The sequence below is a fragment of the Lissotriton helveticus genome, chromosome 1_1 (assembly GCF_964261635.1).
Source record: "Lissotriton helveticus chromosome 1_1, aLisHel1.1, whole genome shotgun sequence".
Lineage (NCBI taxonomy): Eukaryota > Metazoa > Chordata > Amphibia > Caudata > Salamandridae > Lissotriton > Lissotriton helveticus.
The window spans coordinates 608,142,071-608,164,087 of NC_136057.1; the positions used below are offsets into that span (position 1 = coordinate 608,142,071).

At 42.0% G+C, this 22,017-nt stretch overlaps 1 protein-coding gene across 1 annotated transcript in view; it reads right to left on the reverse strand.

Annotated features, from left to right (window-relative positions):
* Positions 1–9,588: 9,588 nt before the first annotated feature.
* The window catches only part of TM7SF3 (transmembrane 7 superfamily member 3), a 220,703-nt gene continuing 208,274 nt past the window's right edge, over positions 9,589–22,017 (reverse strand). Inside the window, exons 10-12 of the mRNA XM_078674122.1 lie at positions 21,105–21,202; positions 19,609–19,771; positions 9,589–12,657 (exon numbers count right to left, since the gene is read on the reverse strand). Of these exons, the coding sequence (XP_078530248.1) occupies positions 12,392–12,657; positions 19,609–19,771; positions 21,105–21,202 (527 nt within the window). The 3' untranslated portion in view covers positions 9,589–12,391. The remainder of the gene's footprint in view (positions 12,658–19,608; positions 19,772–21,104; positions 21,203–22,017) is intronic.

The following is a 22,017-nucleotide window of genomic DNA, read 5'->3' on the forward strand; positions in this document are numbered from 1 at the left end:
ATCAAGTATTTCAGTGTGTAGGCCTGTCATGAGCGCATCCCAGTGAGTGGCAAAAGGATATTTCTGGAGACCCAAATTGCCCGCTCTCTGAAGGGCAGTGCTTTCTGCCGGTGCCCAGTTAGTGAATGAGCATAGCCAGGCTGCAACGTGGGGTGGGGAGGATCAGGAGATTTCTATCTGTGGGTAATTAATCATTTGGCCAATATTAGCCTCAGGTCAATAAATCGAGACGTAACTCTGTATTTCTTACCCCTGCAATACATCCCCAAAATGCATATCTCACAGGGAAGCATAAATACCCTGCCCATGCAGTGTGACAATCGATCTATTATGTATTTCCAATAGTGCTGTAACAGGGGACAGGCCCGTAGCATGTGCAGAAGGTCAGCATTGATCATCTGACAATGGGGGCAGGCGGCGTCAACGCATCCAAAATACTGGTTTATGTTATCAGGGGTAACATAGGCTATAAATATATATAATATATAGTTGGATCAATCAGAACCTGGCATTCCGGGGGATTTTGACCAGGCCCTCCAACAGAGCATCCTATTCCTTGTCAACATATGGATGGCCTAGGTCTGCCTCCCATCTACTGCGTAATGGCATGCGAGACAGTGCAGTACTGTATTGTAAGGTGCATAGGTGGTTAGTTGGTCATACCTCTCCAATTGCAACTCAGTGCCCCTATGAGGAAAGCCTGATGTAAGAACTGTCCGTCTTCTGCCGCCAGAGTGTCATAGGGTAAGAGTGTACCGTCTCTGTACAGATCACCCATTGTCTGTTTCCAGCGGCTTCCCATTCAGCTAGTTCAGCACTGGTGGTAAACCTCGTATTGCGCAGTGTGCTTACTATCGCTAGTGCTGTAGCATAAAGAGAAGTCTGGCATGTGATGCAGAAGCTACGTCTATAGCAGCGATAGGCAACCAGCAAGAATATATGCTGTGGCAGTGGTGCTCGGACACAAGGGTGAAAGAGCTGCAATAAAGTAGACTGGCTCCAGGCTGGCAGTAACGTGGCTGACAGTTGCAAAGCAGAGAGCCATCATGCCACCCATTGAAGTTGTGAAGCTAGATAGTATTGTTCAAAGTGGGGTGCTGCAGGGCCACCCCAATCTATAGGTTTGTATAACCTTGCCAATGCTACACAATATCTGGAATTGTTCCAGAGAAAATCCATGATTACACTCTCAAATGAATGGAAAATAGATACATGGATATGTAGGAGCAAGTTCACGAAATAATACAGTTGGCACAGGAGCGGAAATATTTTGTGTAACGCCACTCATTGACAAGGGGAAAATTTTCCAGAAAGCCAACTGGGCTCTCAAAGATCTGACCACTCATACCAAGTTACGTTCAAAGAGGTCTGCTAGGGAATGGTAGATTTTTACACCCAAATATTGAATCGTGTTCAGTTGCCAATTAAGAGGAATGCATCGATAGTACGGCATGGATCAGATACAGTAGAGATGAATGGGAAGGAACAGGATTTATTCCAATTGACACGCAGGCCAGAAAGGACAGCGAACTGGCTAAGTGTGTGCACAATGACAGTGGGGATAGTGGTGAGATCTCTTAAATATATAGGCATGTCACCTGCACATAAGGATACCACATGAGTAAAGTCACCTAATGGTATGCCACATTCGGTTCCCTGAGCGCGGATGTGGGCCGCCAGAGGTTCCAAAGCTAAGAAAACAAGCATCGGCATAGCCAATAGGTCTCGCCTGTGGGACCTTATAAGTGTTTAGCCATGTTGATGTTGTTGCACCAAGGATATTGTGCTGGATAACTAAACACGTATAAGGTCCCAAAGGTGAGACCTATTGGCAATGCCAACAGGTCTCGCTTATGTGAGTGCTATAGGTTTTGTCAACGTCCATGTTGTACATCAAAACAAGCATTGCCAAAGCCACTAGGTTTCGCTTATGCGCCATCTGTTTTCTTTGTCAATGTTTTTTTTTTTTTTTTTTACTTGTTGTTCAACATAGCTTAAAGTAGGAAAAAACCTCCATAAAGCAGTCATTGCTGGCTGCATCATAGCACCTTTTATATTGGGTGCTGAATAGGAACAGCAGGACAGTAAGATCACAATGGGGGAAAAGTGTGAGCCTGAGGGGAGCACAGTTCCTTGAAGTGTTTCGAGGGCCTCGGAATCCCTAGGAATGTACAAGCTAATGGGTTGGAGAGATTAAGCCATTCTGAAAGTGAGTCTAGCTCTCTAATTTACACATGGCAGGTGAATTGAATGATTAGATATAGTGAATGTGATCTTTTAGTCCTGGAATGCATTTAGTTTCATTGGTAGATTGCATGAGTCCTTGTTGTATATGATATGGAACGCACATTAACATTAGAACTTCAGAATGTCTTAGTTGCTGGAGCATTTGCACGAGGATGTGAATCATTGTATGATGGATGGCGAGTGTTGATTGAATAAACACCTAGGTACATTTTGTTTTGATTGGCCGATAAACAAGAAGTAATCTGGCCATGTGTAATGTAACTGGTGCTCCTGTAAAATTGCTCCATTACCTTTGGGTCGAATAGCCACTATATAAAATGGAAAAATAGAGCACAGACAGTGGGGGAGGGCAAGCAATTAGAGGTGGGCTGAAGGGGTGGGGAGACCGTAACAGGTTCTGAAGCCAATATGGAAGAATGTTAACCATTCGTTTATGGATGGTGAATGTTGATTGAATTAAATGCCTCAGAAAATGTTGCATTAATTGGCCTACACGCAAGAAGTAATGTGGCCTTGTGTAATGTAACAAGTGCTCCTGTAAAAGCGCTCCAATACTTTCTGGTCGTGGTCTTAATACTGTAACTGTCCCTTTAGAATCTATATGCCTGTACAGAGCACTATTCTGTTTTGGAAGAGATACCTTCTGTGGTATATAGTATTTGAGACCAAACCCCAACCCATCCCGTGAGGAAACTGTAACCGCACAACCACATTTATCAACGCAGAGTGAAGCACTCAGTGAAAAAAGGGCGTTCATGGGAGCCAGGTTTATGCCAGATATTAAGGATAAACACCAATTAAGTAAATAAATTACCAGTATATCCTGGTATGTCCATTTATTTTGTGTGGGTACCCTGAAATCCTGGCATGGATCTTGCCGTCATGGGCCTACGTGTGACATCCCCTTCTGGTTGGCTTTTGGCTAAGCTTTGCATACAGCAGTATCCTGGGCCCTGGAGCAGGGTAGAAAAATGAAAGTACCCCTTTCCTGCAAGACCTGGAGAAAAGTCCAGTAAGCTGCGATGAACCACGTGAGGAAAACCCGTGCCTTTCCTAAATTCTTTTTAAAGTTTCGAATTCCGTAATAAAAGGAGAAATAGATTTTCTCAGGCATATTTTTTTGTTGTTGAAGTTTTATATAGTGTGCAAACTCAACACGAAGATATTGCTGCCCATTTTTTAGCACCAGTTGCATTACACAGTCACCTTTCATTGTTGATAGGGATGGGAGGGATTACATGATTTGCTCACAATGACAGGATGTTGAGCTGATGCAGAGACTCGAAGCTGGTTCCCCAGTTAGCAGCTCTGGCTCTTTAGCCACATCCCCCTTGTACGGTTCTGTAGTTTAGGAAGTCATGTGTGGGATTTAGCTGTACAGATGGGGTGTGGCTCTGAAGCCATTGTAACTCGTTTAAGGTTTGGATACAAGCTGCTTAGGTGCCTGCTGATAGAAGAGTCTGCAACTTCTGCTTACAACACAAGAATATGTGAGGGTTCCTACTAATGGTACAAAAAGGGCAAACGCGCACTCAGCCAACAACAGCAGATACTTGGTGAGTGGGTGCTTTATTCAGCTTTGTGCAACATCTGCCAGATGTTTCTAAGCGCTTCGTCAGCGGGGATTCTGACATTTAATTGGGTGGGGGTGATTTGAAAACGCAAAGAGTGCAAGGGAGTGGGGGAAACACAAAGGAAATCGGGAGGGCAGGGGTTGAAAACATAATGGGAAGTGGGAGCAGGTGGACGAAAACTACAAAGGGCATGGGAGAAGTAGAGGGACTGCTGACACAAGCACTCGCAAAAAAAGGAGAACCTGCAGGAGCCAGTGGCTATGGACGCTAGCCACCGGAAGCAGAACAATAATTTCTGAATACACAAATCAGCTGTGCGGCTCCACTGACTGATTCAGAGAGCAGGCGATGCCCTCAAGCACTGAGATTGGAAGTAAGGATCGTCTTGTTTCTCAATTTTGCAATGGCGTGATTGGCGACCCCCACTAAGGAGGAATTAAGGGAACCGGGCGAAAACAGAGCATGTGCATGGAAGCCGACAGTAAATGAAATTGGAAGATGGATTGCGAGGCGAGGTAGGGGTCAAGGAGGAGATGGCCTCGTCTATTATTCCACAGCATGATGGCCCCTGGTAGAAGTTAAGGGAACTGGGTTATAAGGCGGATGAAAAGGGAGGGGGTAGCAAGGGATTTAGGTGGTTGCGCAGGGAGGGCCAGTGGCATTATGAAGATTATGACCGTGCAGCCGCGCATGTGTAAGTGCGCGCGCAGTCTGATCTTTTTTGAAGCACATACTCGTGCTTGTGGCATGGCCCTGCGCGCTCCCGCAAGGGGGATGCCGTCACAAGCACGAGTATGTGCTTCAAAAAAGAGCAGAGCAACAGCTAAAGGTCTCCTTCGCAGTGCATGTACGCTGCGTAGGCGAGACCTAAAAAGCAGTGGTGAGAGGGGACATACCTTGCTTGTACCGCACCCTATGTGGGTAGGTTCAGATATGAGGGGCCCTGTCTTCACCATAGCCAGCAGTAACATGTATAGTAGCCACACCTGTGCAATAAACCGGTCTCCAAAGCCATAGTGAGGCAATACCGTTCGCAGCTAGTGCCATTTCACCAATCCTTCATAAGACTAAATTAGTCAGGTTATGAGACGAATTTCAGATATAGGACATCAATAAAAAAACAGTGGATATACTGTGTCCCCCCCCCTATTTAAAGTGCATTGATATCTGTGCTCTCTAAAAAGGGCATACTTTCTACGCATGTATTTCAATCATTTTTATAACTTAGCATTTATGCTATTGTAATTTCATTTCATTTAAATTAAGTAGCTTTAGGACATTATTCTAGATTTGTTAAGGTTCCCATTTAAGCTTCATATTACAGTTATGTATTTAATATGGCTAATGCTTACAGTAGCTTTCATGATTTGTGTTTATATAGCTATTTAAAATTTGACAGGGTTTCCTACAGCTTAACTTAATGGATGTTCTTAAAATTAATGGAAACATTTGTCTTGGTAAGTATGGAAATAAGGAGTTTGAAATAAAGAAAATGTTATTTTTAGGGGTAGATAAAGGGGTTCAAAAATAATGGCAGATCACAATATAGGTTGTTTTTTGATGGATATTTCTGCCTGCCCATTCCTCACCTTTTGACTATTCCCAAGTGCCAGACCGGATCCAGAAATTTTGCTACATCGCTCCTGCAGTGGAAGGTGGCGTTCGTTCTGCCTCAGCTTTTGGTACCATTCCAGACAGGTCATCACTGGAACCCTACAGTGGGACCCTGATGTCAGCTCCCTTTTTTCCACACCCTTCTGGATGGGTTTTCTGAGGAACATTCCCCCCTCCCTCCCCCCATAAATTCCGGGTTCTACACAAAATTGCAGTGCTGGGTAGAATGTTACCACCCAAAACGTCAGGGTTCAAGCTCTGTCTGCTTGCCGTGCTTGAACCCAAGACAGATTTCAAGTCATGCAAAGAGCATGGCCACATGCACTCCAAGGCCACAAAAGAGTGGGAAGCACCATTCACGCTCTAGGTCAAGGTCCAAATCACAATGTTTGCCACCTTCGAAAGAAAAGGAGAGGTAGCTCAAGAATTGATGCAGGCAGGATGACTGCATCCCTTGGTGCCATTCTCGTTCTAGGGGTCTGGTACCCCCACAAGCAAGAGCTTGAACTGTGTGACTTCACCATAGCAGAAAAACCAATGCCTGTGCTGGTTCGTGCTCCAGCACCAATCCCACCTCCAATAAATTCAACATTTTTGCTACTCTTTATTACCTCTGCACAGGCCATGCTTCTGCGCTTTGAAGCAGCTGGTTATTAATGCACTTAAGAAGGATGGCACAGAGATGTGTGGTGGGGGCTTAATAAAGAGAAGAATGTCAGGCGAGAATTTTAGGGAACAACAATGACACTGCTGTGCATTGAATATTCTTAATCACACAGAGCCTTGGTCAATCTGGACCATGCGAGATCGTCGACGTTTACACCCAAACTCAGCTCCATTAGGTAGTCAAGGCGGGTCTTCATCAGGACAAAGAACGAGGATAGGGGGTGACAGCCACAGTTAACCAGAGTGACTCCTGGTTATTCATACATCTTTGTAGATCCTGGTAGTAAGATCAAAACTAATTAGACCAGGCACCAAATGCTCTATTACTTGCATCAGTAGTAAGAATTGTTTTCCTCTTTGTGTCAAAGACCCAAGGAGGGTGCTGAGACAGTAGCTTTCTTCAGGGAATGTTTGACTAATTTGGACATGTATCCTACTAATCCAAGGAAGGATTTGAGGGCTTCTTTATTATTTGGATGGGGTGCTTTTTTACCGCATCTACTAGACTCAATTTGGCCTAAAACCTTCCTTCAAAATGGTGTGACTGAGATAGTCAAATGAACTGACATCCAAATCGCATTTTTTCTTGTTTCACCATGAGACCTGTATCAGTCAATCTTTTAAAAACTTCAGAGGACCGGATAATGTTCATGTATATGCATATGTTATATTAATAGATCATCTTGGAAGGACATGGTATTTTGAACTCCCTTTAAGACCTGCATAATCTTCTGGAAGACTAACTGCAGATGCCAAATCAAAAGGCATCCTGCAAAACATGAAGGCCTCAAATGGTGTGATGAATGTTGTTAGTGCCCTTGAGTCAGGATGAAGCTCAACTTGTCAATGAAAGACTAAAATAGTTAGCTTCACCCCTGGTACTTAGCATTGCATTGATACATTATGTCTACATAAGTCAACACAAACTAAAACCTTGCCCATTTTCCTTAGTTGTTAGGACAATACTTGCTAACCATTCAAAACAGTCTATGGGCTGAATTAAACCTAGCTTGATTAGTCTTGTTCGAAAGGTTCTCGCATGAGATGTAGTACAGAAAGTGCCTTATGTACAATGGGGTTTGGTCCATTATTCGTTTAGTGTTAGTGTGAAAATGTCATTGGAACCCTAGTTTGTCTGAAAATTATTGAAACTCACATCTGAGTCACCAATGGATCGGTCACCCAGAAGTACTTTCTCCAGGTTATTGGGTCTAAGGTGATGCCCAGCTTTTTTTTTGGTGTTGCTAACCTAACACATTTGAACCTATTTTAACTAAATATACTTTTCCATATATGCAGCGATCCTTGAAACAATGCATACCTTAATGACTGCTTCCAAGGGCACAGGATCTCCATCTATACCCACTGGGAGAAATGTCTGGGGCCTCAAATTTAACATAATCTGGAAAATGCAATTGTTTGTAATGTTTGATGTTAATCAGTGTGTATGGTGAAAAAGTCTGCATACATTATCACAGCTTTATCTTCTAATATTTTGCATTGTGGAAAGAGTTAATACACACAGCTTTATTTAATTGAAAAACATGTTTTTACTTTCTATGGAACTATTTTCTGTAGCGTTAAAAAGAAAATGGCCTCCTATTACATTTCCTGCATGTAGAGCTTCTAGCCTGACAAACTATACTGCACAGACACCCATGATCCTAGGGCAATTTCTAAGTGTTGACCTTTACCCTGCTTCATTTGCCCACCTAAACCAGAGACCACCTGAATCATCTATGCAGCACAGGGGTCATGGAGCCCTGCAGGACGTACATGCAGCACACCACAGCAAAGACACCATTTTTGTAAGAGAAACCCTCCCCAACACTGATAGAGGTAATGCATTCCACAATGCTGCAAAGCACTTCAGGCCACCAATCACTCTACCCATGTTAAGTGAATACTGAATCTCCCCATCATGTGCCATCTATATTTCCAGATATTGGTAACTTGTAGGCTACCCCATTCCATACCAACTGTCATGTAAGCTTCAACAATCAGAGCTCCAAATCCAGCCAATGGGATCAATTTCGATGTATCCATTTGGTGCGCAAACTGGTGGCTACACTGAATAGGTTCAGTTGCATCAAATGGATTGGCATCGATCTCGCCGGATCCCCGAGGTAGATAACGGAGCATCTGTATATTTTGAGAGTATGCGTGTCACATAGCCACTTTAATCTCATAATTATGCTAAACTGCAATCTGCAACTCATGAGTTAGACGAAGTATGTGTTTTCTCATTGACTTTAACTCCAACTTTGTTCTGTATAACCTCTCTCAAAGTTTTTTTCAAATTGGTAAACCAAAAGTCCATCAAAGTGGATTGTCACTTTCTTTAGTCCGACAATGCTGCAGGGATGAGTTTCAATTATCCTCATGCTGGATTTCATACTAATTACCTCTTTGGAGATCATTCTCTTTTTGAAGCATCTCTGAATTGGATTTTATTTGTGAAGCACCCAGGGATGTTTGATCTTAGGATACACTTTTTTTTCATAGGATCTCACTTTTCCTTACCATTGTCACTTTCTGTCACTACCTGACTGTCAACAATTTTAAATTGATCAATGGCATGACTGCTCCAATTAATTTTCAGTGATAGCTAGCACTGTAGCAGCCTTTGTTAACTCAAGATTACAGCAGGTGAGAAAGGTTGTCTCAACAGTTTTTAACATAAGAGCAAGCAATTCAGCTTGAACCAGAAAGGGGGTTTGTAGCCGTAACAACTTCTTCAGGTGAGACCAATTATTTTCATGACTATTTGTAACAAGCCAAATATTTACACTAATCCCTGAATAAGCCCTAACTTACAATTAACAATATCAGTATCATACAAAGAAGGAGACAGCCGGGTACTTTCTTAAAACTGCAAACAGATCTTACCAACACCTGAGCAACAATTAACTTTGGAAATCATACCATTTGTGTATGTAAAAACAGAGGCTACACCAAGATAACTGTCCATCAAATTCAAAACAAATAACAAGGAAAGGTAGGAGGGGAATACTTGTAAAGCCCCACTTATGAGACTGAAATTGGCTTAAGCACTTTCCAGTCATAGTTTTTTGTAGCTGAATTTGCTTCATATATTTTCAGACTTCAAGGTTAGAAAGTGCTTTTTAAAATATTTTGACACTAAGAAAAAAAAAAAAAACAGTCCAGCACAAAGTTTAATCTTAGACTGACTGAAATGATTTTAATGAGCACTGCGCTTCATGTCAGCGCTCAATGCATGTAAATCTAGGATCGGTGAAGAAAACTTACCTGAATCAATTATTGGTGATCATTAAGTGACACGTGATTTCAAGGTGTACTTTACGCTGTGTGGAAAAAGTTTTTGTTTTTCAAGTCTACATTCAATGTTCCTTTGACCTGTATTACAAATTGTACTACTTGACTCTGGTGACCAGATTAGGCATGTGGGAGATTGTAAGACCCCAACCCTAGAACGCATATAAAGGAAATAAAAACGTCACAATAGTTAATTTGTCAATCTCACATTTTTAATATAAAAATGAGATTCAGCATACAAAAATGTGTCCACTGGGCTCGAGTTTTAGGGTGTTTTACAGCATTTACATTCAATAGAGGATGAGACACAAAAAAGTTACATGTGAAAACAGTGGTTATAGACAACCTAAGTGAATCACTTTCAGACAGACATGGATACTAAATCTTTCAGTGCTAGGAACAAATACGGTCAACATCTTTGCAGCAATACCTTTACAGAATCATGACGGTCTCAGAAGTACATCCATATTAAACTTTGTTCTGTATATGACTTACAGTTTAAGAGGCGACATTTGTGCAATTTGCTGAAACATGATTGTTGATGAATTCATTATACAGAATATATATATTTTTGTATCTTTTTATTAAAAAACATGTGGCACAGTTATATTCAGGTTCATCACGATTGGTAAATACGTATCGACATAAACAGTACAAATTGTATGTTAGGATCATCGTATCTTCATACACATGTTGCGCTTGTACAGAATATTTTTGAACACGCATGAAACGTTTTAACAAGATTTACTTTTAACAAAACAGTAATATTGCCCATAATCACTCAGCATGTTCATGAAAGCCAGCGACAGTGTGTCCTGCAGTGCCAATGTACTGCTTGAAAGGATAAAGGCATTTTCTTTACTCGTGAACCAGGAGTTTCATTTCGAGAAAGAGATGTGGTTTTGAAAACATTTTCCCAACAGTCAGAAAATGTATCTTCTCGTCTTTGGCACCAGGATCTATAGAAACACCTTTAGAAAATGTTTTTAAAGGTTTGTATAAAGTATAACGTGTAAAGTGTGTAAACCGCATTGTAATCTGCACTAGGTGGTTTGAAAGGAACATGTGGACTTTGAAATGCCTGTGAAGTCCGCTACAAAAGCAGAGACTGCTTAATAATGCTATATGACTGCATAATATTATTAATAAATGCCCGACAGACTGCACAATAATATTGCATACCTGGGCAGGCAATGTATGGATGCAAATAATTTGATCCATCAAATTGTACTGATTGCACAGCTTAGGAAATGAACGCCTTAATGCTCTGCAACAATTATTTTCTCCATAGATGATGAATGAGCTTTTCAACCTCTGGTAAATTATTTCATCACAGATGTTGAAAAGCAGCAAACTGGTCTTGGTTACTTAAGCTACTGATGGCATTTCAATACATTGTTCAAATCCATACTCCCTGTGAAAACAAAGTCGATGAAAATCTAAGGCACAACATTTAAGCCAGAATGTGGTTTTCCGCAACAGCATGTAAATGGCATACCTTTAGAATCTTATGTATTTCCTGAGAAAGCTGCTCTGGAGAAAAGTCTACCCAGGCGAGCTGAATACCGAATAATACAGCCTTTGCAGAACCAGCAATTCAACTGGCCAAACTTTAGGAGAAAAACGGGACAAGAATGCTCTTTTCCAGCACAGTATTACAATGAAGAAGAAGTAGTCACAGAAAACCAATGCACAGATGATCGGGTTCCTCAGCCGAAGGATTTGTATGGCATCAAAAAACGGATCAATGTTTTTGTTTTGCAGATACCTGGACTAAAAGGCAAATGACAAAAGGAAAAAGCTGCTCGAAAACCATTCTGCACGGGACAGTGTATAGAAAGAGTGCAGAACAGAACAACATGTTGAGGTTGACTGAGGAGTGCTTTTTCTTGGCCCTTCCATAGGCATTTTGCTTTCACATCATTTGTCTATGTAACAAAAAAGTATTACAAATCTAGAAAGAATAGGTGAGCGATACGTAAATAGGAAGTGTCAATGTCAACAAATATTACATGAACACAAATGAAACAGTAAGCCATCAGAAAAAGAAAAACTTAAAAAATGTAATTAGCTTAGTGTATTTTGATCTAAAAAGGAGAAAATAATTGTGCAGTTATTTTTTTTATTACACTATAAAATAGTGACAATATTATAAAAATAAAACGTAATGCACGAGTTGCACAGACATGCAGAATTACAATATTTCGACAGACCAGGGAAGAAGTCATTTACACCACCAACTATGTAATCCGGCTTCATTAAAGTAAGCTTAACCATGCATGTGTGTACAATTTTAACAAAGGTTTGGCTGGTGTATGCAAGGATTTGTGGTCCCCAAAGAAAACTTACACAATCCAGTCTAGATTCTGTTAGCTCTCTGTGCACGGTAGTAACCAGCAAAAATAAAATTGCTTGGGTTACTTTAAAGTGACCTAAAAAATGTGGCAGTGAATAATACACAGAAAGAGCTAAATTTGGGATTCTGAATCACTACACCCAATGTGTGAAACAGCAATGCAGATCTATAGCTGGTACAGTAAACCAACATTTTAATTCGGCTTTCTTAAAAAAGGTCCCACATTATATAAGCTATGCTCACCAATTAAAATACATTTATTTGGTTTATCTAACCTTACTTCAAGCATTTTTAATGTAGGCGTCACTGATTACCTAAAGGGTGTATGACATGAAAAATTATGTCAACATTCCGTGTCGAAATCCCAACTCTGACAAAACTCTACTTCCTCTTGCTGGTCAATATGACTCATGTCTTGCCAAAGAGATATTTTTTGCTGGTGTAAAACTCGACCAATTACCATGATTCTTCAGTTTTAACAAAACACATATACATCACATCAATAATCACCATTTCAGAGACTACAAACATCTCTGGCTTTAAGGAGATAATGCCAAGAACACATTTTGGGTATCACCATTATTTGATCTGCAAGTCCTGCACTCATACAAGGTAAATTAACACATCGTAGACTTGTTTAGTCATAGAGCAGTGGTGTTCTCTCTCCAATGGACTGCTTTTTTCTGAACAGGTCTCTGAACCGGTTAAGGTGGCCCTGCAATCTCTCTTTTAGGGGTGGAATGTGGTGACTTGGATCCAGGATGTTTGTTTTCCTGCGCTCCCTGTCCCGCTTCCACACAAGGTATGGGTGTGGCGGGAATGGATGTCTTTCCTTCTCTCGGTGATACTGAGTTAGTGCTCCACTCACGATCAAGATCATCCACACAGTAATGATGATAAAATCTAGGACAGACAACAAAACAAGAAGCAACTTAGCTCTGAAAACAAGTACTTTGATTGCTCTTATGGTTTAAAATTTGATCAAGAAAGGTTAGTCACTCCAGGGGTTGACTGCATATGAACGAAAGGATTTGGGTCATAAGGCATGCGGGTGTACTTAATTTTCAAGTTGAATTGACAGTTGGGGTTAACTCTCCTGGTTTATTTGTGGTCTGGGCTCAGAAAGGTTTTGTGCTGGAATCACTGGACGTGCGTGTTATTCTGTAGAAACCCCCTACTCTGCAGCAAATGGGGACAAGATATCGACCAGCCTCTGTACTCATCGACCTCCTCTCCATCCTGGTCACTACCCACAGCCTCCTTTCGTCAGAACCTATAACTATTTAGTAGTTATTAGTGTCCCTAACCACCCTCTCTGGCTAAGTACTCGCTGACTTTAGTCAATACTGGTGTCCATCTGTGTGTCACCATCCCGCAGTGTATGCGACCCTTCCACAATGGGTCGATGCCCCCTCATCCAGGCTCGTGCTGTTGGGAAGGACCCCCAGCACCACCGTTACTCCATGTAGCATGCACTCCCATTCCTGGCAGTCATCCTCTAAGCATTAAGCTGTTCAAACCTCTCATTCGCTTCAATTCTGCCCAGGTTCATTCAGCCAAATCCTTAGAATATGCCAGTATTGTGGGTCCCAGAGGGGTCATCCAGCGGACAGCAACAATGTGCTTGGCCAGTAGCAGGCCCAGCGGTGCAAATTCATAGCGTGCCTTCCTGTCTTTGTGGCTTGGGATAAGTATGAGCAGGCAGTGCTTGGCTGTTGTCGCAAGTGACCTCGAGTTGGACTCTAGTTGTCTAGCTGTCTATTGCAGGCAACAAACTACCCCTTGCCAAAAACTGGGCTATCTTGCTGAATCCTCAGATCATAAGGGTGAATCCTGCTCCTCCCTTCTCAACTCTCAGCAGGACTGAGATTTTTTTAACCAGCTTATTGCGATCTTTCCCTCACTGCACTATACAATAATCTGCTTGCAATGTTTTCGGTTTAAGAACACATATCCAAATCGTTGGGAAAACACTTCACTTTAAAGTACAAAACATTTTTGGCTGAATCAAAAGGTGCTCTTTATTCTTTTTCTTACTGAAATAACCTGCTTAAACCCCCTCTACTTACAGAATACTGCTTAGCTAATAATGAATGAAAATATGTTAACTACTAGTTATATGGCTGGGTTTAACAAAGACGAAATATGGGTAAACTGGTTAAAATGCCATATGTTTTGTAAGGGTTTATAAGTGGACAAGTTTATTTTGATCAGGATCCACTAACAATTTTGTCATGGGCTAGTTATGTTAAAAGGAGTACCACTTTGGGTGTATCGCTATCACCCAACACAGTCCAATAAGCAACAGGCAAAATAATGTAGAATACAAGTCAGAAGTAGAATGGAAGAGATGGTAAAGAGGGTGGTACTTATGGAGGGCTGGTCTAAAGGAATTTAGAGTACGAAGGCAGCCAAAGGTCCCTGTCCAGAGGGTTAGATACCGTTTAACACCGATTTCCAAAACGGCTACTTTCCAAATGGATAAGCAATGTACTTACTCCCCTTTATGCATGTGAAGGTGAGCAGTCAAGGTTTACTGCAAGGGGTGGTAGAGGGTTAGTGAATCAGACAGCGGTATGAAATAAGTGATTATTCTCAATTAACTCAATGTCCAGTTAAAGTGCAAAATCAATAGGTCTTATTTACACAAATGGAAGTAGGGCATTTAAAATAAGGAAAACCACAAAGTCTCAATGGTCCTAGCAACGTCTGAGGATGATATGAACCCCCACCCACAATTTTAGTGCTTACCTTGTAAGGCTCGACTGTTTAAAGAAAATAGAGTTCTATTTACCAATGTGGGCTTGTTCGGGTGCGCTCTGAAACTTTGTTAGCAACTGGGACACACGTTTTACTATAGTAGTATTTACAAGTTTTAGTCAATGGAGCAATGAAACCAAGCGGCATCCCTGTTTTCACCTTCCCTGGGGAACGTGAAAATAGGGATACTTGTAGAATATCAGATCTGGGCAGGGCTCTCTTAGTGAAGCATGTACTCAATGCTTGGCCTGGGGAAGACAGGGTGACCCTCTCTGAGCTTTCTCCCTCCCGCAGTGTTTGATCTAGCCAAATGGAATGCTACAACTTGTGTGATGACACACATCTGCCCTTTTTTTTTTGCAGTCCTGGGGCAAGGAAAGAAATACTTCAGTAGGTTTGAGCCTAAAAGTTTGAGAATCGTCCAAAATGTTCCAAATACAAAGCATGCATATGTCATAAAAAGTAACAATTCAAAACGGAGGGGTGATTCCATGCAAGTCACAGTATGGATATAGGGTGCAAACGGACAGTTTTCCAAGGATCATTATCTGGTTAAAGGGGCAACTGAGCTCCGGAGGTCTGTGTTGGTCACTGGACCAAAAGGAAGAAGAGTTGCTATCCTACCGGGTTTCCACTACAATGTTTTTGTAAGGTGGGAGAAGGGGTGGCAAGAGGGTTTACATCAACTAGATTTGTGCACTCTCCCAGTGTATTTTCCCTCAGGGGTACTAAACTTAAAGGCCTCAAATGTTCCGAACAGCTGGTTGCAGTCAGCTGGGAGGGACACCTATGGCCAAGAACACAGCTGGATCTATACGTTCAGCGCCTGGAACAAGGAATCTGGTACATAGAATTGGAATCCAACATCAAAGTCTAAGCAAAACATTTCCATAATTCTAAGGGCTGAGATGAGATTTAAATGGTTCTGGAATCACAGTGATTAGCCTCAGCAACTGGTAAACTATTGTACAATCTAGGGTATGGATGAAATGCCATTGTGTTTCTCTTGCGGGCTTCACATGTTGTGATACAGATGCTCAAAAAAACAGTTTAGTTATGTGGCCAGACGACAACAATGCAGGCTCACTGCACTTGCAGTCCTGAAATGTCCTTGGCAGGTCATCAGACCTCATGGTGCTGCACAGGGCTGTGGCTTGTTTCTTCCTCAAACACAACCCACCAAGCTGGGTCAATCCAAAGGCCTTTGTCCTTAAGGTCAAAGACCTTTTCACATTCAATAATTCAATTCTTGAAGAGTGTGGAAAAACACGTCACCATTCTGTCCTATGCGGACGACACACAGCTTGTTGTCACTTTATTCCATAACTCAGAAGATACAGTCATCTAGTTCTCTTCCTGTTTGAGGGACCTTGCGTCCTGGATGTCAAGTAATTGCCATAACCGGACCAGCAGTAAAACTGAGGTCTTGGTTGTAGGGAGGTCCCCTTCCATCTGGTCCTCAGCTTGGTGGCCCCTGACTCTGGATTCTACACCCATTCCTAAGTAGAAAGTTAACAATCTAGGAGTTTGGCTGGACCCTAAACTCTCCTTTGAGACCCAAACTAGGAAGGTTACAGGGAAATAAATGTTTGGAACCCTCAAAATGTTGAGGAAAACTCTGTACATTCTCCCTATTTCAACCAGAAAAACCCTGGTTCACACGCTTGTAATATCCCAGTTGGACTATGGAAATGTAATTTATCACGGAGCAAATAAAAAAAAAACTCCATTGGCTACAACGCATTCAAAATGCAGTAGCATTTCTAGTACTCGACTTACCTAGGAGGGCCTCCTCTGTGAAAGCCCTCGACTCTCTGCATTGGCTGCCTGTCAATAAAATCTTTTTAAAGCCCTGTGCTTTTGCCACTGCAGTCTGCAGGGCAAAGGACCCAGCTATCATCATGATCTTCTTGTCCCCATAACCCACCGCATCGGGGACTCACATGGTTAAAGTGGGGGACGGTGTTGAGCTGGTTTAAATCCTTTCTGACCGGCCGCCGGCAAATGATCTGGGCGCCTCCTTTTTCCGCTGATATGCTGCCGCTAGAGGTGGGGGTACCTCAGGGTTCCATTCTTAGCCCCATGCTGTTTAACATCTTTTTGGCCACTCTAGCGGCAGTTGCGGAATCCTTCGGCGCCCAGATCATATCCTATGCCGACGATACCCTTCTTCTGTTCACATGTGACAGTGGTGGGTTCTTCGATGGCGTACGGATTAGGGACTGTCTCGAGGCTGTCTTCGAGTGGTTCCGTTGTCAGGGTCTTAAATGCAACTCCGACAAATCGGAGTTGCTTTTCTTTGGCTGCACTCCTGTTTCCAACTGGAAGGCATGGTGGCCACAGGACATGTTTCCCCCGGACACTGCCTCTGTGAAGGCAAAGAATCTAGGAATTCTGATTGATTGTGACTTATCCTTTCGGCCCCATGTCATCGGGCTCGCAGGGAAATGCTTTGGCATTCTCAGGATGCTTAGGAAATTTCTTCCTTTGCTGTCACATCACCACAAAAGAACCATCGTGCAGGCGTTAATAGGGTCGCGTTTAGACTATGCGAACGCCCTCTATTTGGGTCTACCCAAATATCTTTTGACCCGCCTGCAAGTGGTGCAGAATTCTGCGGCCCGAGCTATTTTCGGACTTCCAAGACGGGCCAACGCTGCGGAGCTACTAAAAGCTTTGCATTGGTTGCCCATCTCTAAAAGGATCCTCTTTAAAAGCCTCACTCTTGTTTTCAAAGCCCTTCATGGTATTGGTCCCAAGTATATTGGGAAACGGGTCTCTTTTTACCAGCCTAGCAGGGCTCTACGTTCTTCCTCATTGGCCAAAGTGGTTGTTCCGGTCATTAAGCGCACCAGAACTGGAGGCCGGGCTTTTCATTACCTGGCCTCGCGGGGCTGGAATGAGCTCCCTCTGACTTTAAGAAGGGCAAGCAACCTTCTTGTATTCAGGAAGGAATTAAAGACTTGGCTTTTTTCTGCATAGGGTTTCTTTTCTGGTTTTTTCTTTCTTTCAGCTTTTAGTTGTTATGTTTTGTCACTCTGCATAAGTTCTCTTCGCTAAAGCGCCGGGATGCTCCTTTGGAGTAGCCGTGCGCTATAGAAGAAATAAATAACATAACATAACATAACATAAAGTCCCTAAAATCCGAAGAGCAAGAATGGGTGCGCGTTCATTTGGTAGCGAAAAACTGGAATGAATTACCTCTTTTTCTTCGAGTAGAGCAATCGGAGAGCATTTTCCAAAAAAGATTGAAAACTTGGCTCTTCCAGCTCCGAGGGCTTATGTTCGTATTGCCCCAGTTTCATTGCTTTCTGTTTCCCCCAGTCACTTTTTTACGTAGTAGTTCTAGCGCGGGGACACGCCTATTGATGTAACCAGGTACTTAATAAATGATTTTATTAAGATTATTATAATTCTACTTCACGAGAAAATAGCTTCTACCAATCCAAGTTAGGAATTCCAGGGTGGGACTAGTTAGATGCTCTGGGTCAGGCCTCTACATTGCTATTAGATACCCATCAAAACACAGGGAGAACAGAGCGCACTACTGTTGCTGAACTGATGATCTAGCATGGCAGAAAGTATATATATTTGCCATTCCGCTCAGATATTTATGAGGAACTTGGGAAGCAGCATATACTGGAGCATCAATGTGTACAGTGCTCACAGTTTACTCCATAGGCTACTATTTATACAGCAGATAGTCTCCTAACCACACAATACAAGTGCAATAAATAAAAATACATTGACACACAAGAAAATAACAGTTTTGGGAGACTGTACATTTTTTGACCATTGAAGATTTTTAAGCCTCCTTTTCACCAGGGGTAGCGATAAAAAGGTGTGTTCTCCTTAAGTCACATTCCTCAGTGTCCCCACAATCCTGTGAGAGGGTGTAGGTAGGTATACTTGTCCACCCTTGTCAGAAAAGCCTACAATCCAGAAAAGGTGCATCAGCAGCAGCTTTACTTACCACTTTCATCCCTGCACAGAGAGACAGTCAATTGCTCTTCTTCCAGCCCTGAACTCGTTTCAGGAAATTCAACACCTGAGTTTGGTCCCCACAATCATTGTCTAACTTGAAGTTCATTGGGGTGTTGTCTACCTAAATAAGGTGTTCGGAGTTTTGACCTTGAAATATCTTAGCCATGTGGGCCCATGTATTTCGAGAGAGTGTTTCTATGCAAAACAGAAGTTTGAGTGTGCTTAAAAAAAACTGACATTAAAAACACTGCGACTTGGTGTGTTGACTAGTTACGAATTTAAGATTTTCTCGCTCCAGCAACCACTGTTTTGAGCACCACTTTACGATAGACTATGTGGAAGACTGGAGAAGCCGAACAGTTTTAGAATGGATGCTTATTCTTCGTCACTGGGAACAAATAGCTCCTCGTATTCACCAGTGTTTAGTCTGTCCTCTGTTGTTGAAAGTTAATTAGCAGGCTACTTATATCCAGTTAACTTGACAATTAGGTAGTTAGCATAATTTCCAACACCTAAATCCAGACATTGGTCTAACCAACGTCAGTATTTGTTTTTGTTGGGTGTGTGCTGGATGCTTAAAGTTTAAGTAACACATCTTAAAATACCTTCTAAAACGTTTGTAACTTCAGTCTGTTCATGTATTAGAGGAATCCCCTTTACCTCAAATTTGTTAATTGGGCTTAAAGGTTTTCTACAGGAGACACCTTGCTACACACAATGTTGAATAAATGAATGACCACATTTTTATAATCCTAACCCCCTTAATTGAACATTGTAAAAAAAGAAAAACATAGTTACGAAGGCTAACATTTTCTATGAGCTCAACCAGGTCAGTAACTAATCGTCAAAATAATAATCCATCAACTTGTCCGAATGTTGGAAGGAAGGGGGCAATAGGAATTTAGGTCAGTTGTCCCAGATCACAACTATGAACTGGAACCAGGAAGAAGACTGTCTCCAAATGTCACAGTGAGTCATTAAAAAGACCACTTCTCCACAGACTCGTTCTCCATATAACAAAATGCAGTGCTGTTTTACTGAGCCCTCCCCAACAGCCACACACACACAGAATACCACCCCTTTATTACCAATAGAAGGGGGTACACTTACCATTTTTCTGGAAAGGCACATTGGTGTAGGCTCTACTGAAGTCACTATTAAGCGCCCTCTTGAGTATGTTTAACGTGATATAAGTAAGGCTTGTATACAGGTAACTGTCAATTGCTAAAATCACCACGTGGGATCCTATTATTACACAAGTCAGTATGTTCAACTGGAAAAAAAGAAAAGTCACCAAATATTAGTACCAACCAATTTTAAATCACAATATAGATTTATCCACCCCACTACTTTACTCTATAATATTCGTGAGTAGATTCCCAATATAAAATTTGAAAAAAACAATATGTAACATTTTGTGGCATAAAGCATCAATGTGTTACCTACGAAAAAGACAGTCAGATTTAAATATATGCAAGCGGTCAGAGTGTGCGAACTAGTTGACACAGCAATTGATCCATGCCACTGTTCAGATGATAGTATAATCATTATGTGTGGCATGTATAGAAGCAAACGGTGAGCATAGAGACAGTAGGCATGAAATGTTGGTAGATTAAATGAATGTTGGTACCGTGTGCCTTGAGCTTGCTATCTACTGCTCTCATATTACACTTTTTTTGGGGTGTTTTTATTGCACAGCACGCAGTGGCTTTAAGAACCTGTATTTTACGGGCAAACAATATTACTTCATGGTTACCTAGTAATACTAGTGAAATATGTATTTCATTTAATGGGCGGGCTAGTCATAGACCAACTTCCTCTCCTAAAGATAATTCATCTTTTAAGTATCATAAAGCATTTAGGTACTGACGGAAATGAAAACAAACCCGAAAAATGTCCAGCCTGCCAAAACCTGGTGAATTGCAGCCGCCTGCGCCCTGGCACCACCATGGGGGGCAGCAGGAAGTCCCGCCTGTGCGTCAAAAAGCTCACTGACCCTCACTCTCACATCACATCTGTCATCACTGATGTATCAAATATGCTGCACGGCGGCCGTGTTGGATATATCCTATGTTACATTGTTAATTTCAGTAGCAAGCAACGTGATCTGTGGACTCTGAGCCAGCGCGCTGCAATTCCAGCTTTAGTTGTTCTTAAGCAACATACTAGCCCTCCTCCTTGACGGCACAGGCACTAATGCATTATGCGTGACAATGCATTTCAGTGCAGTGATGCGCACTACCACACGGAAATGCGTTAGTCTAATGCCGGATGTGGAAACTTGGCAGAGCTGTACTAGGCACCATACTCTTATGCCTTGCAGTGTACCCTAACAATCGCAGCTGAGCTACTTTTTTTTTTTTACTACACTTAGACTACTGAAGTACCCCCCCCCCCCTCTTTAGCTCTCCAAGGAAATATAACAATCAAAGAAGTTCCTCACATTATCAGTCTATGTGATGTCACCAATCAATGACAGTTAAACACTAGTCGTGAAGAGGTTTCCAAGGATGTTCATAGTAAGCGTGTTACAGGACCAAAAGAAAACAAAAACGAACATCCCCCCCCCCAGTCTGAAATGCAAACTAAACATAAAAAGTACTCACAACTCTTGGACAAGCAAGAAGAAGAACAGGGACCAATACAGCTATGCAGGAAAAGGTCACCCAAAATACACTATCGTTACGGAAGGTATTGTAATCTCCTGGAGAAAAAAGTAACTTGAAATTAGATTTTGCTGTGACTGGAAACAAAACAGTTTTTAAAGAGGTTCAGAATGACTGGATGAGTTGAAAGGAAAAACTTACCTTTATGGCAATGGGTATGCTTACAACCAAGGGAATCCCACTATTCACAATCCCAGGGTACCCTGTGACCTAGTAGCCCAACAACCTATTGCCTCCTAAGCTATTCATCCGCTCTCAAATAACTAGGTGTACAGACATGAAGTACAGGTTCGCCTCTCTTTCTTGTGTGCACTCCCCAGCCATCCCTCCATGGCTCTAACACTGGCGGCACCCAGTATGATCATTTTTGTTGCCACTGCCCAGAGACGACGTCTACGGATTGCCTCAATGCCACCCTCCATCACTGCCCCTCATCTCTCCCAAGTCACTCTCTCACATGTATTTCATTTGTTTTAGGACTACTCATTCCATGTATCAGAGTACTTAACATTACATGCACATTATAGAAAGATAATGAATCATACGTTTGCAAATCCGTGTATAGAAAAGATTACATAAAGCAATGAGGACTACAAGGTGTAGGAGTCACACGTCATCCATTCTTGGTAGGCAGTATATTTTAAGAGTGCTTGGTCTGGAGAATCCTAAACCCAGGATTCAAAACGAGACTCTGTAGCTTGTGCTTGCTTTGCTAATAAGAATTTATATCCACTCAAAAGAACCACTTTCATCAACATTAAGATAATGAAAGTCTCGGAAAAAAACAAAGCTTCTGATCTATACATTGAAGTTTGCATGCAGCTCTTTGATTACTGTTCATAGCTCACTGTGC